Source organism: Oncorhynchus tshawytscha, linkage group LG33 (assembly GCF_018296145.1).
Source record: "Oncorhynchus tshawytscha isolate Ot180627B linkage group LG33, Otsh_v2.0, whole genome shotgun sequence".
Lineage (NCBI taxonomy): Eukaryota > Metazoa > Chordata > Actinopteri > Salmoniformes > Salmonidae > Oncorhynchus > Oncorhynchus tshawytscha.
The window spans coordinates 30211910-30235493 of record NC_056461.1 but is presented as its reverse complement, the minus strand read 5'-3'; the positions used below and the strand labels follow the sequence as shown (position 1 = coordinate 30235493).

The 23584-nt window shown below is 42.8% G+C and overlaps 1 protein-coding gene across 1 annotated transcript; it reads right to left on the bottom strand.

Moving 5' to 3' along the window:
• Nucleotides 1-396: 396 nt before the first annotated feature.
• Nucleotides 397-23529, bottom strand: LOC112231136 (serine/threonine-protein kinase 26). Its single transcript, XM_024397710.2, has 11 exons — nucleotides 23058-23529; nucleotides 20510-20740; nucleotides 5910-5966; nucleotides 5719-5827; nucleotides 3776-3933; nucleotides 3249-3434; nucleotides 2989-3137; nucleotides 2743-2839; nucleotides 2599-2661; nucleotides 2375-2508; nucleotides 397-2050 (listed from the first exon to the last, which is right to left on the bottom strand). Exons 1-11 carry the CDS (start codon nucleotides 23106-23108, stop codon nucleotides 2035-2037), a joined length of 1251 nt encoding a protein of 416 aa, XP_024253478.1. The 5' UTR covers nucleotides 23109-23529; the 3' UTR covers nucleotides 397-2034.
• Nucleotides 23530-23584: the final 55 nt, after the last annotated feature.

The window sequence follows — 23584 nt, the reverse complement described above, 5'->3', positions numbered from 1 at the left end:
ATACAGAAGAGAGTCGGAGAAGTCTTTAACAAAATAATACTGTCCTATACGATCAAATCAGTATTTCCCTTCGAAACTCGGTAGATATGGGTTTTGTTCTATTTTCATAGTTTTTCACCAACATTGATCTCTCCATATTTCTTCAACTTCTCTTTCCCAGGCCTCCTGTTATGCTGGGGCCAATGGGAGAGTTGACCTGGTTAACAAACTACCTTATTGGTCAACTTAAACCAACCTATTCACATGTACATTAAAGAAATATTTATTCAAAAGAAATACATTAACGACATTACAGTTCAGAAGCAATTCAATCACCTTTTAAATCTAAAACCAATTATAACAAATACAATTAATACTTGGTTTTAACAAGGGTATTACATCAATAAAACACAGGAATTCATAATTTAAATATTTATTTTTCAAGACCAAACCAAAATGAATAACGATTGAAGCAAAGACTATCCAATATGTACATTTGACAGCTTCCTGTAAAGCTAAGTCAACACGGTTTCCATTATAAAGTTCAGATACAGAAATATATAAACAAAACAAAAAAAAATCGTAGTTTTGCCATCTGAATGTCATTTGAGGAAATATAAAAATATGCAATGATCAAATACCTTATTGCTTTTAAAAACTTCAAACACTCTGGCAAAATGTATTATTACCATTTAATGCATTTGATGATACATGACCACAATTAAATAGAGAATATCACTGCAATTCTTAAGTTTAAATAGAGAATATCACTGCAATTCTTAAGTTTTAGGCACTGTTGGATGTTAAGTTGGCATACTTCCTCCAAAAGGGGCAGTGTCATCACCACACCAAAGATGGCACCCTTTTGTATGCATTTGAGCTTGGCTGATAAAATTCCCAATAAAGTCTTTATTTGGGATTTGTTCAAAGATACACGACTCCCCAGTAGAGAGAGTACTCAAGGACTCATACCAATGTTTCAAACATTACACGTCCACAATACCGACATTGACATTTCACTTGAGCACTCAAGTATTTTTTTGGTAGAGGGAGAGTATATTGTCTTTAAGACAGAAAAGTACCCCGTCTCCCTTGAGATCTAGTCTGAAACAGGGAAATAACTAGCAAATATATTTAGAAAAAGCTCCACCCCCTTCAAAGTGTGTGCAGTGCATATTTCCTTCAGAAGCAGATCTCCGAAGGTTCCAATAGGATTGCCCCTTACAGAGCTAGGATCCCATAAGATAGATATGATTTGTATCTTTTGGAATGAGAGGGTGTGATACATTTTTGCGCAGCAAAGTCCTCCACCCATTTCCTATACAATCTTTCCCCAATGCCCAAACAAGTGACCCGTTTCCAAATGGTCACAAACAGAAGTTTTGTTTCTATGGACATTCACTGGTATGAGTCTTTCCTCAACCATGGCTTGCTCTCAGCAGAGAGGTACTGAACTCCTGTGGTTTGACTAGATATGCAGTTCTCCAAACAGCAGGTTTCTAAATGCTACAAGTGACATGAAGATGGTAAGCTAGACATCAGAAACAAGTGCAGTACACTGAACATCTAAAATATAGCTACTTAAACATTTTTAGTAGCAGTAAAAAATTAATTCAAAATTGAAATATCTTTAAGTAGCTATGTCTTATACTCAGCAGAAGATTGATGTTGCAACCTTAGAGTTTTTTGTTGTTGTCTCAGACTGAAAATATTACAAAACTAAAATACTATTGACTACCATAACAGTAACAGGCTCTGCTTTGGGCACTAGCTTGAGCCTACTTTTAAAGGGATTAAATAAAATAGAATAACAAAACATATTTCAACAAATATACATTTAAAAAATATCCTTTTGGTTATAAGATCAGTGAGTGTGCACAGCAGGAGTCCTCCCTCTTTCCCTGCATCCATTGGTCCTGGGGGAGCTGATCAGAGGAGAGGCATGGGGGATGATGGGAAAAGGAATGGGGGATGATGGGAAAAGGCATAGAGGCTGATGATGCACTCTGGAGGCGTGGTCCTCATCAAGCGTCTAAACCTGCCCTCCACATGCCACTAACTGACAGACAATCTGATGGGAAAGTCCACAGGAAGAACACAGTTGAAGGCCAACTGCTCCAAGTTATAACATGTCATCTCCACAGCTTCCAACCACTCCTAGTCTATGGCACTATTCTACAATGGCCGCAACCCTCCCGCCCCCTAAACAGCCTCCCGCCCCCTAAACAGCCTCCCGCCCCTAAACAGCCTCCCGCCCCCTAAACAGCCTCCCGCCCCCTAAACAGCCTCCCACCCCTAAACATCCTCCAGCCCCTAAACAGCCTCCCGCCCCTAAACAGCCTCCCGCCCCTAAACAGCCTCCCGCCCCTAAACAGCCTCCCGCCCCCTAACTCACCTCTGGAACTTGTCGACGATGCGGTTGACCATCTTGTCTGTGACTCCGGGGCAGATGTCCTCAGCCAGGTGGATGCTTTTCTCCAAGTCCTCCACCACTCCCTTCATCTCTCCATCCCTGCGCTGCAGCTTCAGCTAGGAGGGGTGGAAACAGACAACAATAGAGGATTTACTCATCGTTAAAACTTATAAAAGAGTGTGGATGTAGAGTTCACCCTTCCCTACCTCAGTGAATACTGGGGCAATCAGCGTGGTCAAGCTGGTAGATTTCTTCAGGAGGTCTTGGTCCTGTCATCAAATGGTGAGCAGAGGTAAACATTATAGACACACAACATTCTCCTCATACTCCTCCTACAGAGGCAAACTCACCGTTCCATTGGAAACCTTCTTAGGGTCTTTCTTCTTGCGAACTGTAGTAAAGGACCAGCCTGGCTGGGAGGAGTTGTTCTCCTTGTTACTGGACTCCCTGGAAACATACCGACAGAGACACACACAGACAGACAGCAGGAAGGATCATCTACAGGTTGAATTTTACTGTAGTTCAGACAGGGTCTTCGATCACATTTCTACCAACTGTCAGTCAGTGATACATTGTTTAGAGCCTTCTCTACTCACGAGTCAGAGTCATCAGAGCTGGAGTCTCCATCACTGTGTCCCTCGGCCTTCCAGCGTTTCAACCGGTCTATCAGCTCAGTGAGGTAGGACGTCCTCTTGGCATTCTTCACTATGAACTTGTGCTTCAGAAGCTCCTTAGCTGTTGGCCTCTATACAGAGGGACAATCAGCCCACAATTAAAGGCAGGCTTACCAAGAAGAACCAAATGTACTACCACTCAATAACGCAAAATGGGGTGGGAGCTGGGGCATTTTACTTACAAATGAAGGGTCTTTGTTGAGGCAGGAGTCTATAAAGTCTTTGAAGGTCTTGGAGAAATCTCCGCTGAGTGTGGGTGGGGTGTTCTTTGGTATGAGGAAGAGGACCCGCATAGGGTGCATGTCTGAGTTTGGAGGCTCACCCTTGGCCAGCTCGATGGCAGTGATGCCCAGAGACCAGATATCAGCCTGGAGGAGGGAGTGTGTGTTAGGTAGTCATTATGTGGGAGTAAGATTGCAGTATTTGGGCAACATCATGATGTTGTAGAAAAGTAAAGAGTTCAACTTAAGTGTCTTCCACCAAACACAAGCCCATTCTTCTCTTGTCCCCTGGATAAGCAGTTCCAGCCCCTCACAATGACCCCAATCTATTTCCCCTAATAGTATAACCAATAGTTAGCTTAGTGCATTATCAGTCCTTTATGAGCTTACAGCTGCATTATGTCTCCAAGTCGATGTCTGTATGAATCACTTATATCTGTAGGACACTATTTAGGAAGAAACTAAAGAGAGAACAGAAAGCTGGTAACCTTGTGGTCGTAGGCAGACTGTTGGATGACCTCGGGGGCCATCCAGAAGGGCGTTCCCACAAACGTCTCCCGTTTGATCTGGGTGTCTGTCAGCTGGCCCGCCACGCCAAAGTCTGCCAGTTTCACCTCGCCACACTCTGACAGAAGAACGTTGGCCGCTACCAAAGCACACAGTCATGATGTCAACAGCAATTACTGACATTAATACACAACACACTACTGGCACAAAAAGTGAGAGAACCTGATATATTAAAGCTGAGATCCAGGATTAGGTGAAACTGCACCACTGGTCACCACATGTGCATCTTATGGGTTTTTAAACTGGGCAGTTCGATTCTGAATCGTGGTAAAAAAAACAATTTGGACATTCTGCTGTTGTATTGTGCAATGATGTCTGATGGAAGGGCGGGGGGGAGAAACATGTTCATTGTTTTAAACCTTTTTGGGATAGGGGGCAGCATTTTCACTTTTGGATGAATAGCGTGCCCAGAGTGAACTGCCTCCTACTCTGTCCCAGATGCTAATATATGCATATTATCATTAGTATTGAATAGAAAACACTCTGAAGTTTCTAAAACTGTTTGAATGATGTCTGAGTATAACAGATCTCATATGGCAGGTGAAAACCTGAGAAAAAAATCCAGCCAGGAAGTGGAAAATCTGAGGTTTGTAGTTTTTCAACTCAGCCCCCATTGAAGATACAGGGTGATATTAGTTATGTTTCACTTCAAGGCTTCCACTGGTTTTCAACAGTATTTAGAACCTTTGAGGATTCTACTCTAAAGGAGGGGTTCATAAGGGCTCTTTGAGTGAGTGGTCTGGCAGAGTGCCACAGCCTCGGTCTGGCGCGCTCACATGAAAGGTAGCTACGTTCCACTTCATTTGTACAGACAAAGGAACATTAAAAAGTTATGTTAAAAACATCCTAAATATTTATTCCATACTTAGTTTGGCATGTTTCTACAGGCTGTAAAGGAACTTTTCGTTCGGCGCGACCTGAATGTGCTTTTGGATTTGTATACCAAACACCTTAACAAAGGAAGATTTGGACATAACTGATGGACATTATCGAACAAATCAAACATTTATGGTGGAACTGGGATTCCTGGGAGTGCATTCTGATGAAGACCATCAAAAGGTAAATTAATATTTAAAATGCTATTTCTGAGTAATGTTGACTACCCAATACAGCAGGTATCTTTTTGGCTGCTTTGTTGTCTAAAGGCTGCACTCAGATTATTGCATGGTTTGCTTTCTCCATAAAGTTTTTTTAAAATCCGACACAGCGGTTGCATTAAGAAGTTTATCTGAAGTTCCATGTATAATAGTCGTATCTTTATCAATGTTTATTATGAGTATTTCTGTAAATTGATGTGGCTCTCTGCAATATCACCGCATGTTTTAGAACTACTGAACGTAACGCGCCAATGTAAACTCAGATTTTTTTATATAAATATGAACTTTATCAACAAAACATACATGTATTGTGTAACATGAAGTCCTATGAGTGTCATCTGATGAAGATCAAAGGTTAGTGATGAATTTTCTCTATTTCTGCTTTTTGTGACTCCTCTCTTTGGCTGGAAAAAATGGCTGTGTTTTTCTGTGACTTGGTGGTGACCTAACAATCGTGTGGTGGTTTCGCTGTAAATCCTTTTTGAAATCAGACACTGTGGCTGGATTAACGAGAATTTTTATCTTTAAAATGGTGTAAAATACTTGTATGCTTGAGGAATTTTAATTATGAGATTTTTGTTTTGATTTTGGCGCCCTGCACTTTCACTGGCTGTTGCGGGGGGGGTTCCACAAGCGACAGTCCTAGACAGGTTTTAAGTAATGTCTGATGTTTCAATATGGAAAACAGACATGGCAGCTTTAACCCTGTACTGCTGCAGCTCGCCTCTGTCCGAGATATCCTACATGCTGGACGTGATGACACGCACCTTTGATATCTCTGTGGATCTTCCTCTCGGAGTGGAGGTAGTCCAGGCCCTTCAAGATCTCCTTCAGCATGGTGGCAATCTGGAACTCATCAAAGGGCCCTGCTCGCAGCTACACACAAAACACAGTGAACACACCCAGTAGACAAATCCACCAACAGACATTGTTCATGTTGACATATTGTATCTCTTACCAGGTCCAGAGCTGAGCCACCACCAAGGTACTCCATAATGATCCATAGTTTACTGCCCTGTACAGAGAGAGAGACTCATTAGACATTCTAATATCAACCTCTTCTAGGGGATACACATGGCTGTAAACATGTAAGACATTCTGCATGGAACAACGTGGCTTAGGATGGTGTAGAGGTCTAGGCAGCAGCCTCTGGTACACAATGTACCGCTGCAGCGTGGGTTTGAATCCAGCCATCTCTACCTCTCTATTCAATAAACATAAAATGACTTAAAGGGACAAACCACCCACAGAAATAAAAAATCATGAAACTTCTGTCAATTTGGTGAAAGCCTATCAGTGGGTAAAATAAAAATGACCATGATGTTTTGTTTTTTACTTTACCTTTATTTAACTAGGTAAGTCAGTTAAGAAAACAAAATTCTTATTTTTCAATGACGGCCTAGGAACAGTGGGTTATGTGCCGACAGATTTTTACCTTGTCAGCTCGGGGTATCGATCTTGCAACCTTTCGGTTACTAGTCCAACGCTCTAACCACTAGGCTACCTGCCGCTAAGTGATCAGTCTGAAAATCAGGAAATTGTATAGGAACGTGTCATAGCGATATGATTCTCATCACTGGGCATAGTGTTGTATCCAATATCACATTTCATAATGTTTAAAACAATTACCTTCACTTCAGATCGCCCTATTAGCCAATAACTTCGATGGTATGGGCACTGTTTAGAACACATCCACCCGTTTACGACCTGACAAAATATATTTTGTTGAGATGTGCTCAATCTAAACATTGTACCCAATTATTCAACTCAGTTTCTCCTTCCAAGTACCATGTCTCAATGAGCCCCGTGTGTCTATGGGAAACGTGGGAAAAGGGATGTAAGTTGCCATAGCAACATACTCTGCACTGGCTCTGGGCCAATGACTGTATATACACATGAAGCTCTGGGCAGACAGATGACTCCTAAATTACTAGTGCAGTTTGTCTAGCTAGCTACTTCACATGCTGATGTTAACCATGGTATTGTGTGTAGCTGCGTTACCTAGCCAGTCAGCCCAGAGAAAGCATTGAGGGTTTCGTAGTCGACTTGAGCTGCAACAGATTTTCATGTTGCTACCAACTTTGCTATAACAAAATAGTTCACCAAACTAGAAGTCTTCCGACTAGCTTGGAAAGACAGTACCGTGCAGTATCGAAGAGCCCTCACTGCTGCTCGATCATCCTATTTTTCCAACTTAATTGAGGAAAATAAGAACAATCCAAAATCTATTTTTGATACTGTCACAAAGCTAACTAAAAAGCAGCATTCCCCAAGAGAGGATGGCTCTCACTTCAGCAGTGATGAATGAATGTACTACTTTGACAAAAAGATAATCAGAAAGCAAATTACAGACTCCTCTTTAAATCTGCGTATTCCTCCAAAGCTCAGTTGTCCTGAGTCTGCACAACTCTCCCAGGACCTAGGATCAAGAGAGACGCTCAAGTGTTTTAGTACTATATCTCTTGACACAATGATGAAAATAATCATGGCCTCTAAACCTTCAAGCTGCATACTGGACCCTACTCCAACTAAACTACTGAAAGAGCTGCTTCCTGTGCTTGGCCCTTCTATGTTGAAGACAAACGGCTCCCTATACACTAAAAGTGGCAGTAATAAAGCCTCTCTTGAAAAAGCCAAACCTTGACCCAGAAAATATAAAAACTATTGGCCTACATCGAATCCCCCATTACTCTCAAAAATGTTAGAAAAGGCTGTTGCGCAGCAACTCACTGCCTTTCTGAAGACAATGTATACAAAACGCTTCAGTCTGGTTTTAGACCCCATCATAGCACTGAGACTGCACTTGTGAAGGTGGTAAATGACCTTTTAATGGCGTCAGACCGAGGCTCTGCATCTGTTCTCGTGCTCCTAGACCTTAGTGTTGCTTTTGATACCATCGATCACCACATTCTTTTGGAGAGATTGGAAACCCAAATTGGTCTACAAAGATAAGATATGGCCTGGTTTAGAGCTTATCTGTCAGAAAGATATCAGTTTGTCTCTGTGAATGGTTTGTCCTCTGACAAATCAACTGTAAATTTCGGTGTTCCTCAAGGTTCCCGTTTTAGGACCACTATTGTTTTCATTATATATTTTACCTCGTGGGGATGTCATTCGAAAACATAATGTTAACTTTCACTGCTATGCGGATGACACACAGCTGTATATTTCGATGAAACATGGTGAAGCTCCAAAATTTCCCTCCATGGAAGCCTGTGTTTCAGACATAAGGAAGAGGAAGGCGGCAAATGTTCTACTTTTAAACTAAGACAAAACAGAGATGCTTGTTTTAGTTCCCAAGAAACAAGCATATCTGCTGAATCTGACAATGAATCTTGATGGTCGTCTCAAATAAAACTGAAGGACCTCGGCGTTACTCTGGACCCTGATTGCTCTTTTGACGAACAAATCAAGACTGTTTCAAGGACCACTTTTTTCCATCTATGTAACATAGCAAAAATCAGAAATGTCAAAATGCTGCAGAAAAATGCACCCATGCTTTCTTTTGTTATTTCTAGGTCAGACTACTGCAATGCTCTACTTTCCGGCTACCAGGATAAAGCACTAAATAATCTTCAGTTAGTACTAAACACAGCTGCTAGAATCTTGACTAGAACCCCAAAATTGGATCATATTACTCCAGTGCTAGCCTCTACACTGGCTTCCTGTTAAGGCAAGGGCTGATTAAGGTTTTACTGCTAACCTACAAAGCATTACATGGGCTTGCTCCTTCCCGATTTGGTCCTGCGGTACATATCTACACCTACGCTACGGTCACAAGACGCAGACCTCCTTACTGTCCCTAGAAATTGTAAGCAAACAGCTGGAGGCAGGGCTTTCTCCTATAGAGCTCAATGTTTATGGAATGGTCTGCCTATCCATGTGAGAGACGCAGACTCGGTCTCGACCTTTAACTTTTTATGGCTGCAGGGGCAGTATTGAGTAGCTTGGATGAAAAGGTGCCCATTGTAAATGGCCAGCTCCTCAGTCTCAGTTGCTAATATATGCATATTATTATTAGTATTGGATAGAAAACACTAAAGTTTCCAAAACTGTCAAAATATTGTCTGTGAGTATAACAGAACTGATATTGCAGGTGAAACCCTGAGGAAAATCAAAACAGGAAGTGACTTCTATTTTGAAAACTCCATGTTCCATAGCCTCCCTTTGCTGGATTTAAAGGGATATGAACCAGATTCCTTTTCCTATCACTTCCTCAAGGTGTCAGTCTTCAGACAGTTTCAGGCTTTTATTTTGAAAAATGAGCCAGAAAGAACATCGCGTCAAGTGGTCACATGAGTTTTGCTCACGCAACAGAGTTTGGATAGGTATGGCTTTTCCCTCTCCTACTGTGAAAGACATTTGCGGTTGATATATTATCAATTATATATTTTAAAAACAACCTGAGGATTGACTAAAAAAAAGTTGGACATGTTTCTGTGGACATTATGGAAACTATTTGGAATTTGTCTGTTGTCGTGACCGCTCTTTCATGTGGATTTCTGAACATAACGTGCCAAACAAACTGAGGTATTTTTGATATAAAAATAATCTTTATGGAACAAAAGGAACATTTGTTGTGTAACTGGGAGTCTCGTGAGTGAAAACATTCGAAGATCAAAAGGTAAACGATTAATTTGATTGCTTTTCGTGACCGAGCTACTTGATGCTAAGTGTACTTAATGTTTTGTCGAGCGATCGATAAACCTACACAAACGCTTGGATTGCTTTCGCTGTAAAGCATCATTTCAATGACAGGTTGATTAAGAAAAGGCTAAGCTGTGTTCTCCTATATTGCACTTGTGATTTCATGAATATACATATTTTTAGTAATATTTATTGAATGTAGCGCTATGCTATTCAGTGGTTGTTGATGACACTTATCCCGTTAGTGGGATAGCAGCCATAACAATTTAAGTCTTTATTGAAGACTCATCTCTTCAGTAGGTCCTATGATTGAGTGTAGTCTGGCCCAGGGGTGTGAAGGTGAATGGAAAGAAACTGGAGCAACGAACCACCCTTGCTGACTGCCTGGCCGGTTCCCCTCTCTCCACTGAGATTCTCTGCCTCTAACCCTATTCCAAGGGCTGAGTCACTGGCTTATTGGTGCTCTACCATGCCATCCCTAGGAGGGGTGCGTCACTTGTGGGTTGAGTCACTGACGTGATCTTCCTGTCCGGGTTGGCGCCCCCCCTTGGGTTGTGCTGTGGGGGAGGAGATCTTCGTGGGCTATACTCAGCCATGTCTCAGGATAGTAAGTTGGTGGTTGAAGATATCCCTCAAGGGGCTGTACTTTGGCAAAGTGGGTGGAGTTATATACTGCCTGTTTGGCCCTGTCCGGGGGTACCGTCGAAGGGGGCCACAGTGTCTCCTGACCCCTCCCGTCTCAGCCTCAGTGTTTATGCTGCAATAGTTTATGTGTCGGGGGGCTAGGGTCAGTCGGTTATATCTGGAGTATTTCTCCTGTCTTTTCCAGTGTCCTGTGTGAATTTAAGTATGCTCTCTCGAATTCTCTTTCTTTCTCTCGGAGGACATGAACCCTAAGACCACACCTCAGGACTACCTGGCCTGATGACTAATTGCTGTCCCCAGTCCACCTGGTCATGCTGCTGCTCCAGTTTCAAACTGTTCTGCCTGCGGCTATGGAACCCTGACCTGTTCACCACACCTGCTGTTTTCAACTCTCTAGAGACAGCAGGAGCGGTAGAGTGTATCTGAATGATCGGCTATGAAAAGCCAACGGACATTTACTCTTGAGATGCTGACCGGTTGCACCCTCGACAACCACTATGATGATTATTATTATTTGACCCTGCTAGTCATCTATGAACATTTGAACATCTTGGCCATGTTCTGTTATAATCTCCACCCAGCACAGCCAGAAGAGGACTGGCCACCCCTCATAGCCTGGTTCTTCTAGGTTTTGGCCTTTCTCAGGAGTTTTTCCTAGCCACCGTGCTTCTACACCTGTATTGCTTGCTGTTTGGGGTTTTAGGCTGGATTCCTTTACAGCACTTTTATATCAGCTGACGTAAGAAGGGCTTCATAAATAAATTGGATTGATTCAGTGTTATTTAACACCATTAATCGTAGGAATAAGTGGTTTGGGGATGTTATTATTTATTCAGATTAGTTTACGTGCAAATAGAAAAAACCTGTGGCAACCACACCAATGCCCTCTACAGAAGCTCAGATACACAGAGTCCCTGCCATGGAACTGATAAAACCCCCTCCCAAAAATTATAAAAAGTAAGTTTGTTCTGAAGTGTCTGTCCTAAATCTGAAAGATCGGGAAACATTTGTTTATTTTTCGACATACATTTAACCCCATATGTTTTGGACCAGTCTCCGTATAAACAGTACCAATCAAGTTTGGACTTTTATTTTATTACTATTTTCTACATTGTAGAATAACAGTGAAGACATCAAAACTATGAAATAACACATTTGGAATCATGTAGTAACCAAAAAAAAAGTGTTAAATCAAAAAATATTTTCTTAGAGATTCCACCCTTTGCCTTGACTGCTTTGCACACTCTGCATTCTCTCAACCAGCTTCACCTGGAATGCTTTTCCAACAGTCTTGAAGGAGTTCACACATATGCCAAGCACTTGTTGGCTGCTTCTCCTTCACTTTGCTTTTCCTTCACTCATCCCAAACCATCTCAATAAAGGTTGAGGTCGGGTGATTGGAGGCCAAGTCATCTGATGCGGCACACAATCACTCTCTTTGGTCAAATAGCCCTTCCACAGCCTGAAAGTGTGTTTTGGGTCATTGTCCTGTTGGGGAAAAAAATGATAGCCCTGCTAAGCGCAAACCAGATGGGATGGCGTATCGCTGCAGAATGCTGTGGTACCCATGCTGGTTAAGTGTGCCTTCTAAATAAATCACTGACAGGGTCACCAACAAAGCACGCCCACACCACCTCCATGCTGCAGTAGGAACCACACATGCAGAGATCATCTGTTCACCTACTCCGCATCTCAAAGACAGCGGTTGGAACCAAAAATGTCACATTTGGACTCAGACCAAAAGGACAGATTTCCACCAGTCCATTGCTCATGTTTCTTGGCCCAAGCAAGTCTTCTTATTGGTGTCCTTTAGTAGTGGTTTCTTTGCAGCAATTCGACCATGAAGGCCTGATTCACGCAGTCTCCTCTGAACAGTTGATGTTGAGATGTGTCTGTTACTTGAACTCAAGCATTTATTTGGGCTGCAATTTCTGAGTCTGGTAACTGAATGAACGTATCCTCTGCAGCAGAGGTAACTCTGGGTCTGGTGGTCTTCATGAGAGCCAGTTTCATCATAAAACTTGTCTTTTGCGACTGCACCTGAAGAAATGTTCAAAGTTCTTATTTCATAGTATTGATGTCTTCACTATTATTCTACAATTTAGAAAATAGTAATAAATAAAAAAAGAAAAACCCTGGAATGAGTAGGTGTTCATACTTTTGACTGGTACTGTACATTCTAAGTGATTTCAATTCTGATTGTTTTATACTGTTCAATTCAAACCCCCCAAAGAAAATTCTGCATTTCTTTGAGAATTTGAGAATTTCCACACAGGGTTGCATGATATGGGTAAGGCCTAAGCCTTATTTTTAACCAAACACTGCAATCACGATTTGACTAGCAATTTGGAGCAACACACTTTGGTGAACTGTTGGAATCATGGAAATAGAATGATAAGTCGAATTCTATAGTTAGAGAATATAATAGTGGGCACTTTGAATACATTGTTTGACATGACAATGAATGAAAATGCCAGGGAAGAGTGTTGACATGTGTTTTCTAGTGGACCCTATAATCTTTGGCTACATTGAATGTTCTCTTAGCTACTTCATGTAGCCAAGATATTCATTCTTTGCGTATTCTTCAGATTTAGAAGATAGTGTTGCACAAACTGATTTGCTGATTTAAGTCTACACCATCACTGGTATTATAGGCTGTATAGCTAATTACTTTTGCTCTGACTCAATACCTTTATTAGGTAGATAGCTTCTAATGCTAATCGCTAGTTAGCTGGCTAACAAGATTTAGGCCCAACTTGCTAAGAAATTAAAAAAGCTGTTTGCAGATGTAAAACACAAAGTGTAATTAGTGGATTTATATTAAGCAAAAACAGGATAGTTTTCACCAACATTGTTGCATGTGCAGCATTGAGCATGCAGACTGAACGCAAGCATTTCATGGCCGAGAAACAACAAGAGCAGGTCTGTCTTGCCGAGATTAAGATTGTGGTTGGCCTACAACAAGCGGAGATATATGCCAGGCACGCAGCAATGCATGTCAGTTAGGGGGGTGGGGTGGGAGTGGTTGACTGTCATCGGCACAACAATGATAGGAGAGACCATGTGAAGATATGATGGAACCGAGTAACTTGGTGTATAGAGAAGATGGCCAAGAACTGAGCCCTGGGGGAACACCAGTAGTGAGAGTACATGGTGCAGACACAGATCCTCTCCACATGGAAGCAGCCTGCCAGGTAGGATGCAATCCAAGAGAGTGTAGTGCCTGAGACAACCAGCCCTGAGAGGGTGGAGCCGAGGATCTGATGGTTCACGGTGTCAAAGGAAGCGACTCCATCTAGGAGGATGAGAACAGAGGAGAGAGAGTCAGCTTTGGTGCGGAGAGCCTCTGACACAGAGAAGAGCCGTCTGTGTTGAATGACCCGTCTTGAAGCCTGACTGGTTAGGGTCAAGAAGCTCATTCTGAGAGAGATAACGAGAGAGTTAAATCAGGAAAGAAAATGAGATACAGGTCTATAGTTTTTGACGTCAGATGAGTCGAGTTGGTTTCCGGAAGGGAGCGAGGGGATGCAGCCAGTGGTCAGGGATGAGTTAATGAGGAATGGGAAAAGGTCTCCTGAGATGGTCTGGAGAAGGCAGGAGGGGATGGGGTCGAGCGGGCAGGTTGTCGGGCTGCAGACCTCACTAGACGCAATAATTCATCTGGAGAGCGAAGGGAGAAAGGTCAAGGTGTAGAGTAGTTCTGTGTGAGAGTGGGACCAGTGCAGATCTTGGTGGTAATAGAAAATATTCAAACTGGGTGAATGAGGAGCGGATGTCATCAACTTTTTAAGTGGTTGACAAAGTCGCCCGCAGAGGGAGGGAGAAGGTGGAACAGAATTTCCTAGGGTTAGATGCAGAAGCTTGAAATTTAGATTGATAGAAAGTAGTTTCAGAAGCTGATACAGAGGAAGAAAAGGTAGAAAGGTGTGAAAGGATGATAGGCTTACAAAAAGTTGTTTCCCTCCGTTTTCACTCAGCTGCCTGCAGTCCTGTTCTTTAAGCTTGCAATGAGTCATTCTGCCACAGTCCCGAGATGGCTGGGAGGAAAGGGGACAGTGAGAGTGATAGGATGTGGAAAAGGAGGAGAGTAGGGTTGAAGAGGCAGAATAAGGAGACAGGAAGGAAATTAGGATTTAGCAGAAGGGAGAAATGATAGGACATAAGAGGAGAAAGTAGATTGCGACGGCAGATGACCATCTGGGTAGGGTTGAGTGGTTAGAGTTGGAGGAAAAGGAGAGAGAAAAGGAAACAAAGTAGGGATCAAATATCTGGAGGGGGGGTTGCAGTGAGATTAGTAGGTGAACAACCTCTAGCGTATTGCCTGCCTTGTGATTTGGAGGGGATTGGGAAAGGGTGAGGTCAAAAATAAATTAGTCGAAGGCAGACGTCGGGAGGTTGAAGTCGCTAAGTACAAAGAGCGGTGAACCGTTGTCAAGAAATTAGCTCATCAAGGTGTCAAGCTTACCTGGTGGGTGAGGCGACAATGTTAAGCTTGAGTGGACAAGTTACAGTGGCAGTATGGAACTCAAATGAGGAGATGGACAGGTGAGAGGGAGAAATGAGTAGCCATGTACCACCACCGCAACAACCAGATGCTCTCGGACTGTGAGATAAAACATAGTCAGATGAAGAGCAGCAGTGTTCTCTGGGGTGATCCATGTCTCCCATCAGGGCCAAAAAAAGTCAATGGACCGAAGGACAGCATAGGCCGAGATGAACTCTGCGTTCTTTAGCGCAGATCGGCAGTTCCAAACTCTGCCAGAGACCCTTTATTCCACATGGGTTGTGTGCGGAGTACACTAAATTAGAAGGTTTACAATCAAGGGGTGGGGAGCGTCTGTAAAGCCTACAGGGAGAGGAGTGAACTGGTATAGAAAACACACAGGTGTCAAAGCTGCAAAAGAGCAAAATGAGATCAGAAAATAACTAGCTAAGATAGTCAAGTGAGAGAGTGGTGTAGCGCCTTCCTCGCGTTCCTTCCTCAAACTACTCCGCAGAACCATCTTAGCTTTGCAGATGAGACCACCACTGACACGACTGGCGTTTACAGCTGCCGCTGAGAAAGCAGGGTAGACTGAAGTAGAGGAGAAGAAACCACTCCCCCTCCAATACAGCCACTGATTACCAAAATAAGTCACAAATTGCCCTGCCCCTTGATCTTGATTCATTTGTCAACAATCTGCAATTCATGAGCAGTCAACAGTTCACACACACAGAGTAGGCTACTGGGAAGACAGGCAGCACGTAAAGTAAATGGCCCAAGCTAGAAGAAAAAAAAACAGTACTGAACAACAGATACATATCACTCCTGGAGATATCAGGAGTCCTCTAGCTATAGAATGAAACAGACAGGGGTGAGTCACATCTCTCTCCCCTAGAAATACAGGTATTGTAACATTTCAAGGCCCTGGTGTATTTAACCAGGGGTGAGTCACATCTCCCTCTTCTAGAAATACAGGTGTGGCGGTCGGTGTTGTTTAAGATAAGGGAGGACGATTTACTTTTTGATGAGCATGGCCTTCTACTACAGTATGTTGGATGACTGTCATTCATTTTCCATACACCCAGCTCAATATAACACTGATAAGTTTAGGGTACTACATGAGTATCGAATTTCCCAACATCACCGCAATTGCCCTCAAAAAAATATCAAAAAGTGGCCGTTATGCCCTGGGGTTGAATATAATAATTATAATTCTCTTCTCCCCGCTGCCAATCGCTGTGCTCCGAAGCACCACTCACATGGCTCTCTTAGATATCTCACTTCTTATTAGCCAATGCCAGTCACGTGATTGAGTTCTTCTCACAGGTATTGCAACTCCAAAGCAGGCGACAAGTGGAGCCAAAGCAGGCGACAAGTGAAGCCAAAGCAGGCGACAAGTGGAGCCAAAGCAGGCGACAAGTGAAGCCAGACAATAGGGATGCAAAGGCACGTGTCCTTCTAGATTTCCGATACGCATATTGAAGATGTTAGAAAAACTGTCCCATTACTCAACAAGATGAGTAAAGAACAGCAAAAAGCACTAGCCTGTGTCAATCTACAATCCCGCATAGTACAATTTTATTTTATTTTTTAAAATCAGGTTCTACTGATCAGCTTGGGACAGTTGTGGGATGTGATAGATCCCTAATTAATACAGCCACTGTACATAAAAGAAAAATACAATAAAAAAAGGCTGATGCAGTTCAATCTTGGTTTCATCAGATCAGAGACTCTTGTTTCTCATGGTCTGAGAGTCTTTAGGTGCCTTTTGACAAACTCCAAGCAGGCTGTCATGTGCCTTTTACTGAGGAGTGGCTTCCATCTGGCCACTACCATAAAGGCCTAATTGGTGGAGTGCTGCAGAGATGGTTGTCCTTCTGGAAGGCTCTTCCATCTCCACAGAGGACTCTGGAGATCTGTCAGAGTGACCATCGGGTTCTTGGGCCTTGGTCAGGGAGGTGACCTTCTCCCCAGATTGCTCAGTTTGGCCGGGCAGCCAGCTCTAGAAAGAGCCTTAGTAGTTTCAAACTTCTTCCTTTTAAGAATGATGGAGGCCACTGTGTTTTTGGGGACCTTCAATGCTGCAGACATTTTTTTGGTAGCCTTCCTCAGATCTGTGCCTTGACACAATCCTGTCTCTGAGCTCTACGGACAATTCCTTCGACCTCATGGCTTGGTTATTCCTCTGACATGCACGGTCAACGTTGGGACCTTATATAAACAGGCGCGTGCCTCTCCAATCAATTGAATTTACCACAGGCGGACTCCAATCAAGCTGTAGAAACATCTCAAGGATGATCAATGGAAAAAGGATGCACCGGAGCTCAATTTCAAGTCAAGTTTTTTTATTTGCTTCTCCACCTGCATTGCTTGCTGTTTGGGGTTTTAGGCTGGGTTTCTGTACAGCACTTTGAGATATCAGCTGATGTACAAAGGGCTATATAAATACATTTGATTTGATTTATACATTTGCAAAAATGTCTAAAAACCTGTTTTCGCTTTGTTATTATGGGGAATTGTGTGTAGATGGATAAAGGGAAAACGTATTTCATCCATTTTAGAATAAGAGTAATGTAACAAATGTGGAAAAAGTGAAGGAATCTGAACACTTTCCGAATGCACTGTATGTAATTAAAAGTCTCCTTAAAGTCTGGCTCCATTTTCTGGTGCCTCCCTCATGGAAGCATCGGTCTGGACATGACAGGCTGTAGCCAACACAGGCTATCACCTACACTTCAACATGTAGGCTAATTATTTATGTACATTTACATATGCTTTTCTTTTGTTAACTTCACTACAGTAGGGGGCAGCATTCAAAATTTTGGATGAAAAGCATGCCCAAATTAAACTGCCTGCTACTCAGGCCCAGAAGATTGGATATGCATATAATTTGTAGATTTGGATAGAAAACACTAAAGTTTACAAAAAACTTAAAATAATGTCTGAGTATAACAGAACTGATATGGCAGGCGAAAACCTGAGGAAAATCCAACCAAGAAGTACTATTATTTTGAAAGGCTGTTTTTCCATTGAAAGCCTGTCCACCATACAAAGACTTAGGATCCAGTTCACGGGCTCTATGGCTTCCTCTCCATGTGGCCAGTCTTTAGGCATCGTTTCAGGCTTTTACTCTGAAAATGAGGGAGATACAGCACTTGCAATCAGGGGCCAGTGGAAATTTCCAGACATCAGCCATGAGCCTGATCGGGAACATGCCTTTCTTTTTTCTCTTTTTCTATTGACAAAGCTTTTGTCCGGTTGAAATATGATTATTTATGACAAAAACAACCGGAGAATTGATTTTAAACATCGTTTGGCATGTTTCTACTAACTTTTATTGTACTTAAAAACATTTTTTTTGAAAAACTTTGTCTTGACTTAGTGCACGCGCCTTGAGCATTCGGATTACTGGACAAAACGTGCAAACAAAAGGGAGGTTTTTGGTCATAAAGAGGGACATTATCGAACAAAACAAACATTTGTCTAACATGGAGACCTGGGAGTGCCACCAGATGAAGATCAAAGCTAAGTGATTAATTTTAATGCTATTTCTGACTTTTGAGCCCTCTCCTTGGCTGGAAGATGGCTGTATGGGTTTCTGTGGTTAGGTGCTGACCTAACAATCACAAAGTGTGCTTTCGCAGTAAAGCCTTTTTGAAATCTGAGCGGTTGCATTAAGGAGAAGTTTATTTATTCGTATGTTTAACACTTGTATCGTTTATCAATGTTTATGATGAGTATTTCTGAAATTTGATGTGGCTCTCTGCACTTTCACCGGATGTTTGTTTGACAATGCATTCCTGAACATAAAGCGCCAATGTAAACTGAGATTTTTGGATACAAATATGAACTTTATCAAACAAAACATACATGTATTGTGTAAAATGAAGTCCTATGAGTGCCATCTGATGAAGATCAAAGGTTAGTGATTAATTTCATCGCTATTTCTGACTTGTGAGCCCTCTCCTTGAAAATGGCTGTGACTAGGTGCTGACCTAACATAATCGCACGGTGTGCTTTCGCAGAAAAGCCTTTTTGAAATCGGACACTGTGGTTGGATTTACAAGAAGTGTATCTATAAAATGGTGTACAGTACTTGTATGTTTGAGGAATTTAAATTATGGGATCTGTTTTGAATTTGGCGCCCTGCAATTTCACTGGCTGTTGTCGAGGTGGGACGCTAGCATCCCACTTGTACCAGAGAGGTTAATGGCCTTGGTGCCCTAGCAGATGGGCACCTCCAGAAGGCCAAATCCCCTTGTGATTTAAAAAAAAAATTTTTTAGGGACAATATGCCAGGTCTGCCTATACACACACGAGGGTGTTACAACCTAGCCTACAAATTAATATTTATAAAAATAGGCCCGAGACACAAATTGGAGTAATCAAGGTGACAGACATTGACACATTCAATACCACCTTGCACACTCTTGCCTGCATTTAGCAGATCTAGGATGTAATCATTAGTCCAAACAAGTTTATTTTGGACAAATTCAGGTAAATCCATTCCAATTTCATTCCATTCAAGAAATGTTTTGCAACAGAATTGGTGGAATACACCCAAATTTCACTTTCATAGCAGTTATACAAACAGCAGTCACATCTACCTGCTCTTCTCTCACATTTTTCCTTTGCACAACAGCTGTCTGTGACCAGGCGAACAAACATCTATAAGCCAAACCTTCATACCATAACCGCTACACAGCCTACATCGTCACCGTCAGTCAAAATAGCTACTAGAACTAACAAGTTAGTAAAGGAAGGCCTCCTTTGGCGAGGTGTTCCAAGGGCATCGACAACCGCATAAGCTCCAATCCATGTGTACAATCACGCCGTAGTGTACAACAAGCAGTTACATAGGCAGGCCCTGGTGGCAATACATGTATAAATCCGAAAGCTTACATGGACTTAAGGATTTGGAAAAGTTGGTGTTGGATAGTATCAGCCAGCTAGCTAACAAATACCATTCCTCTGAGTCAGGTTGTTGTATAGGCTAAATTAGCTGCATTAGCTAGCACAGTGTGAAAATGAAACTCCTGCTGCTCCTCAATTTAAGTAATTTGTTAACTGTTCAACTATTGTCCCGCTCTCTCCGAGTCTACTACTCACCACATGTTATGCACTGCAGTAGCTAGGTGGAGCTTATGCTTTCAGTACTAGATTCATTCTCTGATCCTTTGATTGGATGGACAACATGTCAGTTCATGCTGCAAGAGCTCTGATAGGTTGGAGGACGTCCACCGGAAGTTGTCATAATTAATGTGTAAGTCTATGGAAGGGGATGAGAACCATGAGCCTCCTAGGTTTTATATTGAAGTCTATGTACCTAGAGGAGGATGTAAAATAGCTGTCGTCCAGATACACCATTGCGCTACCCTACAGAGTGCTGTTGAGGATACTGTAGACCATTGTACAACAGTGTTTTAAAACAGTTATTTGGTGACAATATATTTAGAATGTCACATCTGTGTCACATCTGCCTCTTCTAGAAATACATGTATTGTAAAATAGTAAAAGAGGGTTCTTCTGATAAGTGACACTGTATTTCTATGGTACAGACTGATCCATTATCATTTTGAAGGAACAGGCGTTAACATCTCCTGTTGAATTGTAGCTGATTTACACTCCCAGCTGTGAGTGTAATATTGCCCGAGGTCTCCAAGTATGAGGTAACATTCCACCAAGCAACAGCAAGCTGTATGCTAGAGTGTGGGGCCTACGCTTTGTTAGATGTTTGTGTTCAGGCATTTGTCAATCAATTCCTAGTAAGCAGTGTGTGTTACCTTGAGGTAGGAGCCGTAGTACTTGGTGACGTAGGGGCTGTCACACTGGCTGAGCACGGTGATCTCCTGCTGGATGTCCTCCATCTCATCCTCAGCTTCCTCCAGGTCTATGGTCTTGATGGCCACCACTTTCTGGGTGCGGTTGTCGATGCCCTTGAACACCTCGCCAAAGGAGCCCTTCCCAATACGCTCAAGCTTGGTGAACAGCTCCTCAGGGTCCGTCCGGCTGTTCTGAAGGTCGAGAGACGAAGACATACAAGTTATGTAGCTAGTTTATACGGTTGGATCAGGTAAAAAATAAAATATATTTTATTGATAGGCCATTGCATAAAACTGATGATCAACTATTTGATCAAAAACACCCAATTAGGAAAATCCATATAAATCTGCACTGTTGCTGCAATGTAGCCCATCCCTAAATATCCACAAGCATGTTTGCAAAAGGAAGCTGGAGGATCCAAATAAATGAAACACTTTCTTCTCTGTTAAGCTTATTATAAAAACTTTCCTTGTTCAAAATGTGGGACATTTTAAATTCAGCAAAGTTGAGAGTGCTGCCTTGAGAACACTGGGAAGCAGACGTGTTTTGATATCATCATGACCCCTCTGCCTCACCTGACACAGGAAGAATGAGGTTCCAGTTCCAGAAGGCATAGAGAGTGGTGTATAGAGAGTGGAAGAAATCAGAGGCATCAGCCCTGATCTCGCCCTGCCCTGACTATTAATAGCACTGCATGGCACAGAGGCAGGGCTAGAGGACTTCCTTGTCTTTCAACACCTTTGGACGTGTGGTGCTCCAGCACTACCTAGAATGGCACCAGTGTAGTGTCCGTGTCTGGGTGAGCAGAGCGCGGCTCATGGCGTCACAGAGGGCCAGAGCAGCGATAGGAGGCTGTATCCTGCCTGCCCCCTTGTCTCACGCATGAAACTTTTTTATATTCAAAACTAAAAGCTTAAGAGAATAGGCCCCTATGCACATTGTGGAGAGAATATGCAGCATACTAAACATTTAGCCTAACATACACACGTGCACAAACTGTCCTAACGGGCCGTTTCAATATTCCTGCACTGTTGACAACTAGCCTAGCTCCACCTCAGGAGTTACCCACAGGAAGCCAGAGTGATGACAAGAGGGTAAGGAATACTTCATCTCAGGCCACACCCTCTACGAGCTTACAGAACAACACTTCAACATGACCAATGCTACTGGTCATAGTTGGCAGTATCATACCAGTTTCACAAGACATTAAGGCTTGCGGCCTGATTTAGCGTCAGACTTTGGACTCCAAGTAGGCCTAATGACCAGGCTACATAAGAAAACAACAGGAAATCATAAGGGAGAGGGGAGCTGCTGATCTCCCTGGAGAGAGACAGTTGGATAGGAATTAATTTGCTGGTGTGGGGGCTGTGCTTTGGCAAAGTTGGCAAGGTTATATCCTGCCTGGTTGGCCCTGTCCGGGGGTATCGTCACAGGGCCACAGTGTGCCCTGACCCCTGTCTCAGCCTCCAGTATCTATGCTGCAATAGTCTATGTGCAGGGGGTCTAGGCTCAGTCTGTCCTATCTGGTGAATTTCTCCTGTCTTATCTGGGCTCCTGTGTGAATTTTAATATGCTCCCTCTAATTCTCCCATCTCTCTCCCCTCCCAGAGAACCTGAGCCCTAGGGCCATGCCTCAGGACTACCTGGCCTTCCCTGTCCCACCTGGTCGTGTTGCTGCTCCAGTTTCAACTGTTTAGCCATTGGCTATGGAACCCTGACATGCTACCTTGTCATGCTGCTGCTCCAGTTTCAACTTATAGCTCCATACACACGTTCTCATGGAGCAATCTTCCCTCTGGTGTTCACATCAATGACAGACGGGCCCCAATAATATCGCTAACGTTACTGCACTGAAAGGTTCTCACCCATGTCAGATTACAGGCTGTAAATGGAAAGCAGCAGTTGTAGCTAGTGGCTTAGGCCTATTTCAAGTCACAAATCTAGGGAACGGTGACCTTATGGCCGCCTAAACAATGACATGTATAGCTAAATTTGCCACGGCAAGGAATACACAAAATATAATTTTCAGGCGACCAGATGTGAACACCTGTGCCTTTATGAAACGTCACCTACCAATTAGCCAATTAACCTTTCCTTGATTGCTAAGATGACCAACGCCACCCTCAAAATATATAGCTAGATAGTAAACAAGGCAAGCAGATAGCTTAGCTCGCGTGGACTAACGTTAGGTCATTTAGCTCACCTGTTACACAATGTCAGACATTTGTCATTCCTTCCACTGAACTGTCGTTGAATACCTGCGGTCATGAGTGCTAGTAAAAAGGTAGCAAGCCGACTTTGATTTGTTAGTATCATAATGCCCCTCAAAAACGATCTTGCAATCCAACCACTGAGACAGCTAGTTACAAAATGTAACGTTAGTTCTAAAGTTACACACCATCTAACTAGCAACGCCTTGAAAGTTAGCTAACGTTTGCTAACTAGCTTCACAGCTAGCAAGCTAGCTAAATGGTTTCGTTGTAGAAAAAGTTGGAGGCCTCCACTTACCTGCATCCCAGGCACTTGCACCGCACCCGGTGACTGGGCCATCTTCCGCATCCAAAGGAACAGAAAGCCAACCAATTAAATAATAGTTTTAGCTAGCTAGACTAGCTAGTTAACGTAGTTTGCTTTTTGTTATTCGCTAGTTAGACGTAGCAACCTTTTTTCCTTTGGAAAAACAACGTAACCTCAGATAGGAGCTAGTTAACAGTATATTGACTTAGCTAGCGAGCTAGCTGCTATTAAGTCGTCGTAGCTAGCTACTTCAAAACAACAGGCGACTATTTCGTTCCATGATAACAATCGATCTAGATGTTAAAAATATATAATTAATAGTTGTAAAGCAATGTCTTAGATGTTACGACAGGCTATTCATCTGTGGATTTAGCGAGTACAAACGCACTCCCAAAGGCAGAGCAGTCGACGACTTGTCAGAGTCAGACCTGCGTTGATGTGGCTGGCTGAAGTTATCAGCAGTTGGGTGGAGCCGAATACTGAATGTACAGAGACACATGCGTCACTGTTTCTGTCAC

Bases quoted from the DNA above. Each gene is read 5' to 3' on its own strand.
- LOC112231136 (XM_024397710.2), bottom strand. From the start codon at position 23,108: ATGCGGAAGATGGCCCAGTCACCGGGTGCGGTGCAAGTGCCTGGGATG. The intron at 3,934-5,718 runs GTGCGTGTCATC...GTGCTTTGGTAG, and splicing joins GATCCACAGAGATATCAAAG to CGGCCAACGTTCTTCTGTCA. The intron at 3,138-3,248 runs GTAAGTAAAATG...CCCTCTGTATAG, and splicing joins TCAACAAAGACCCTTCATTT to AGGCCAACAGCTAAGGAGCT.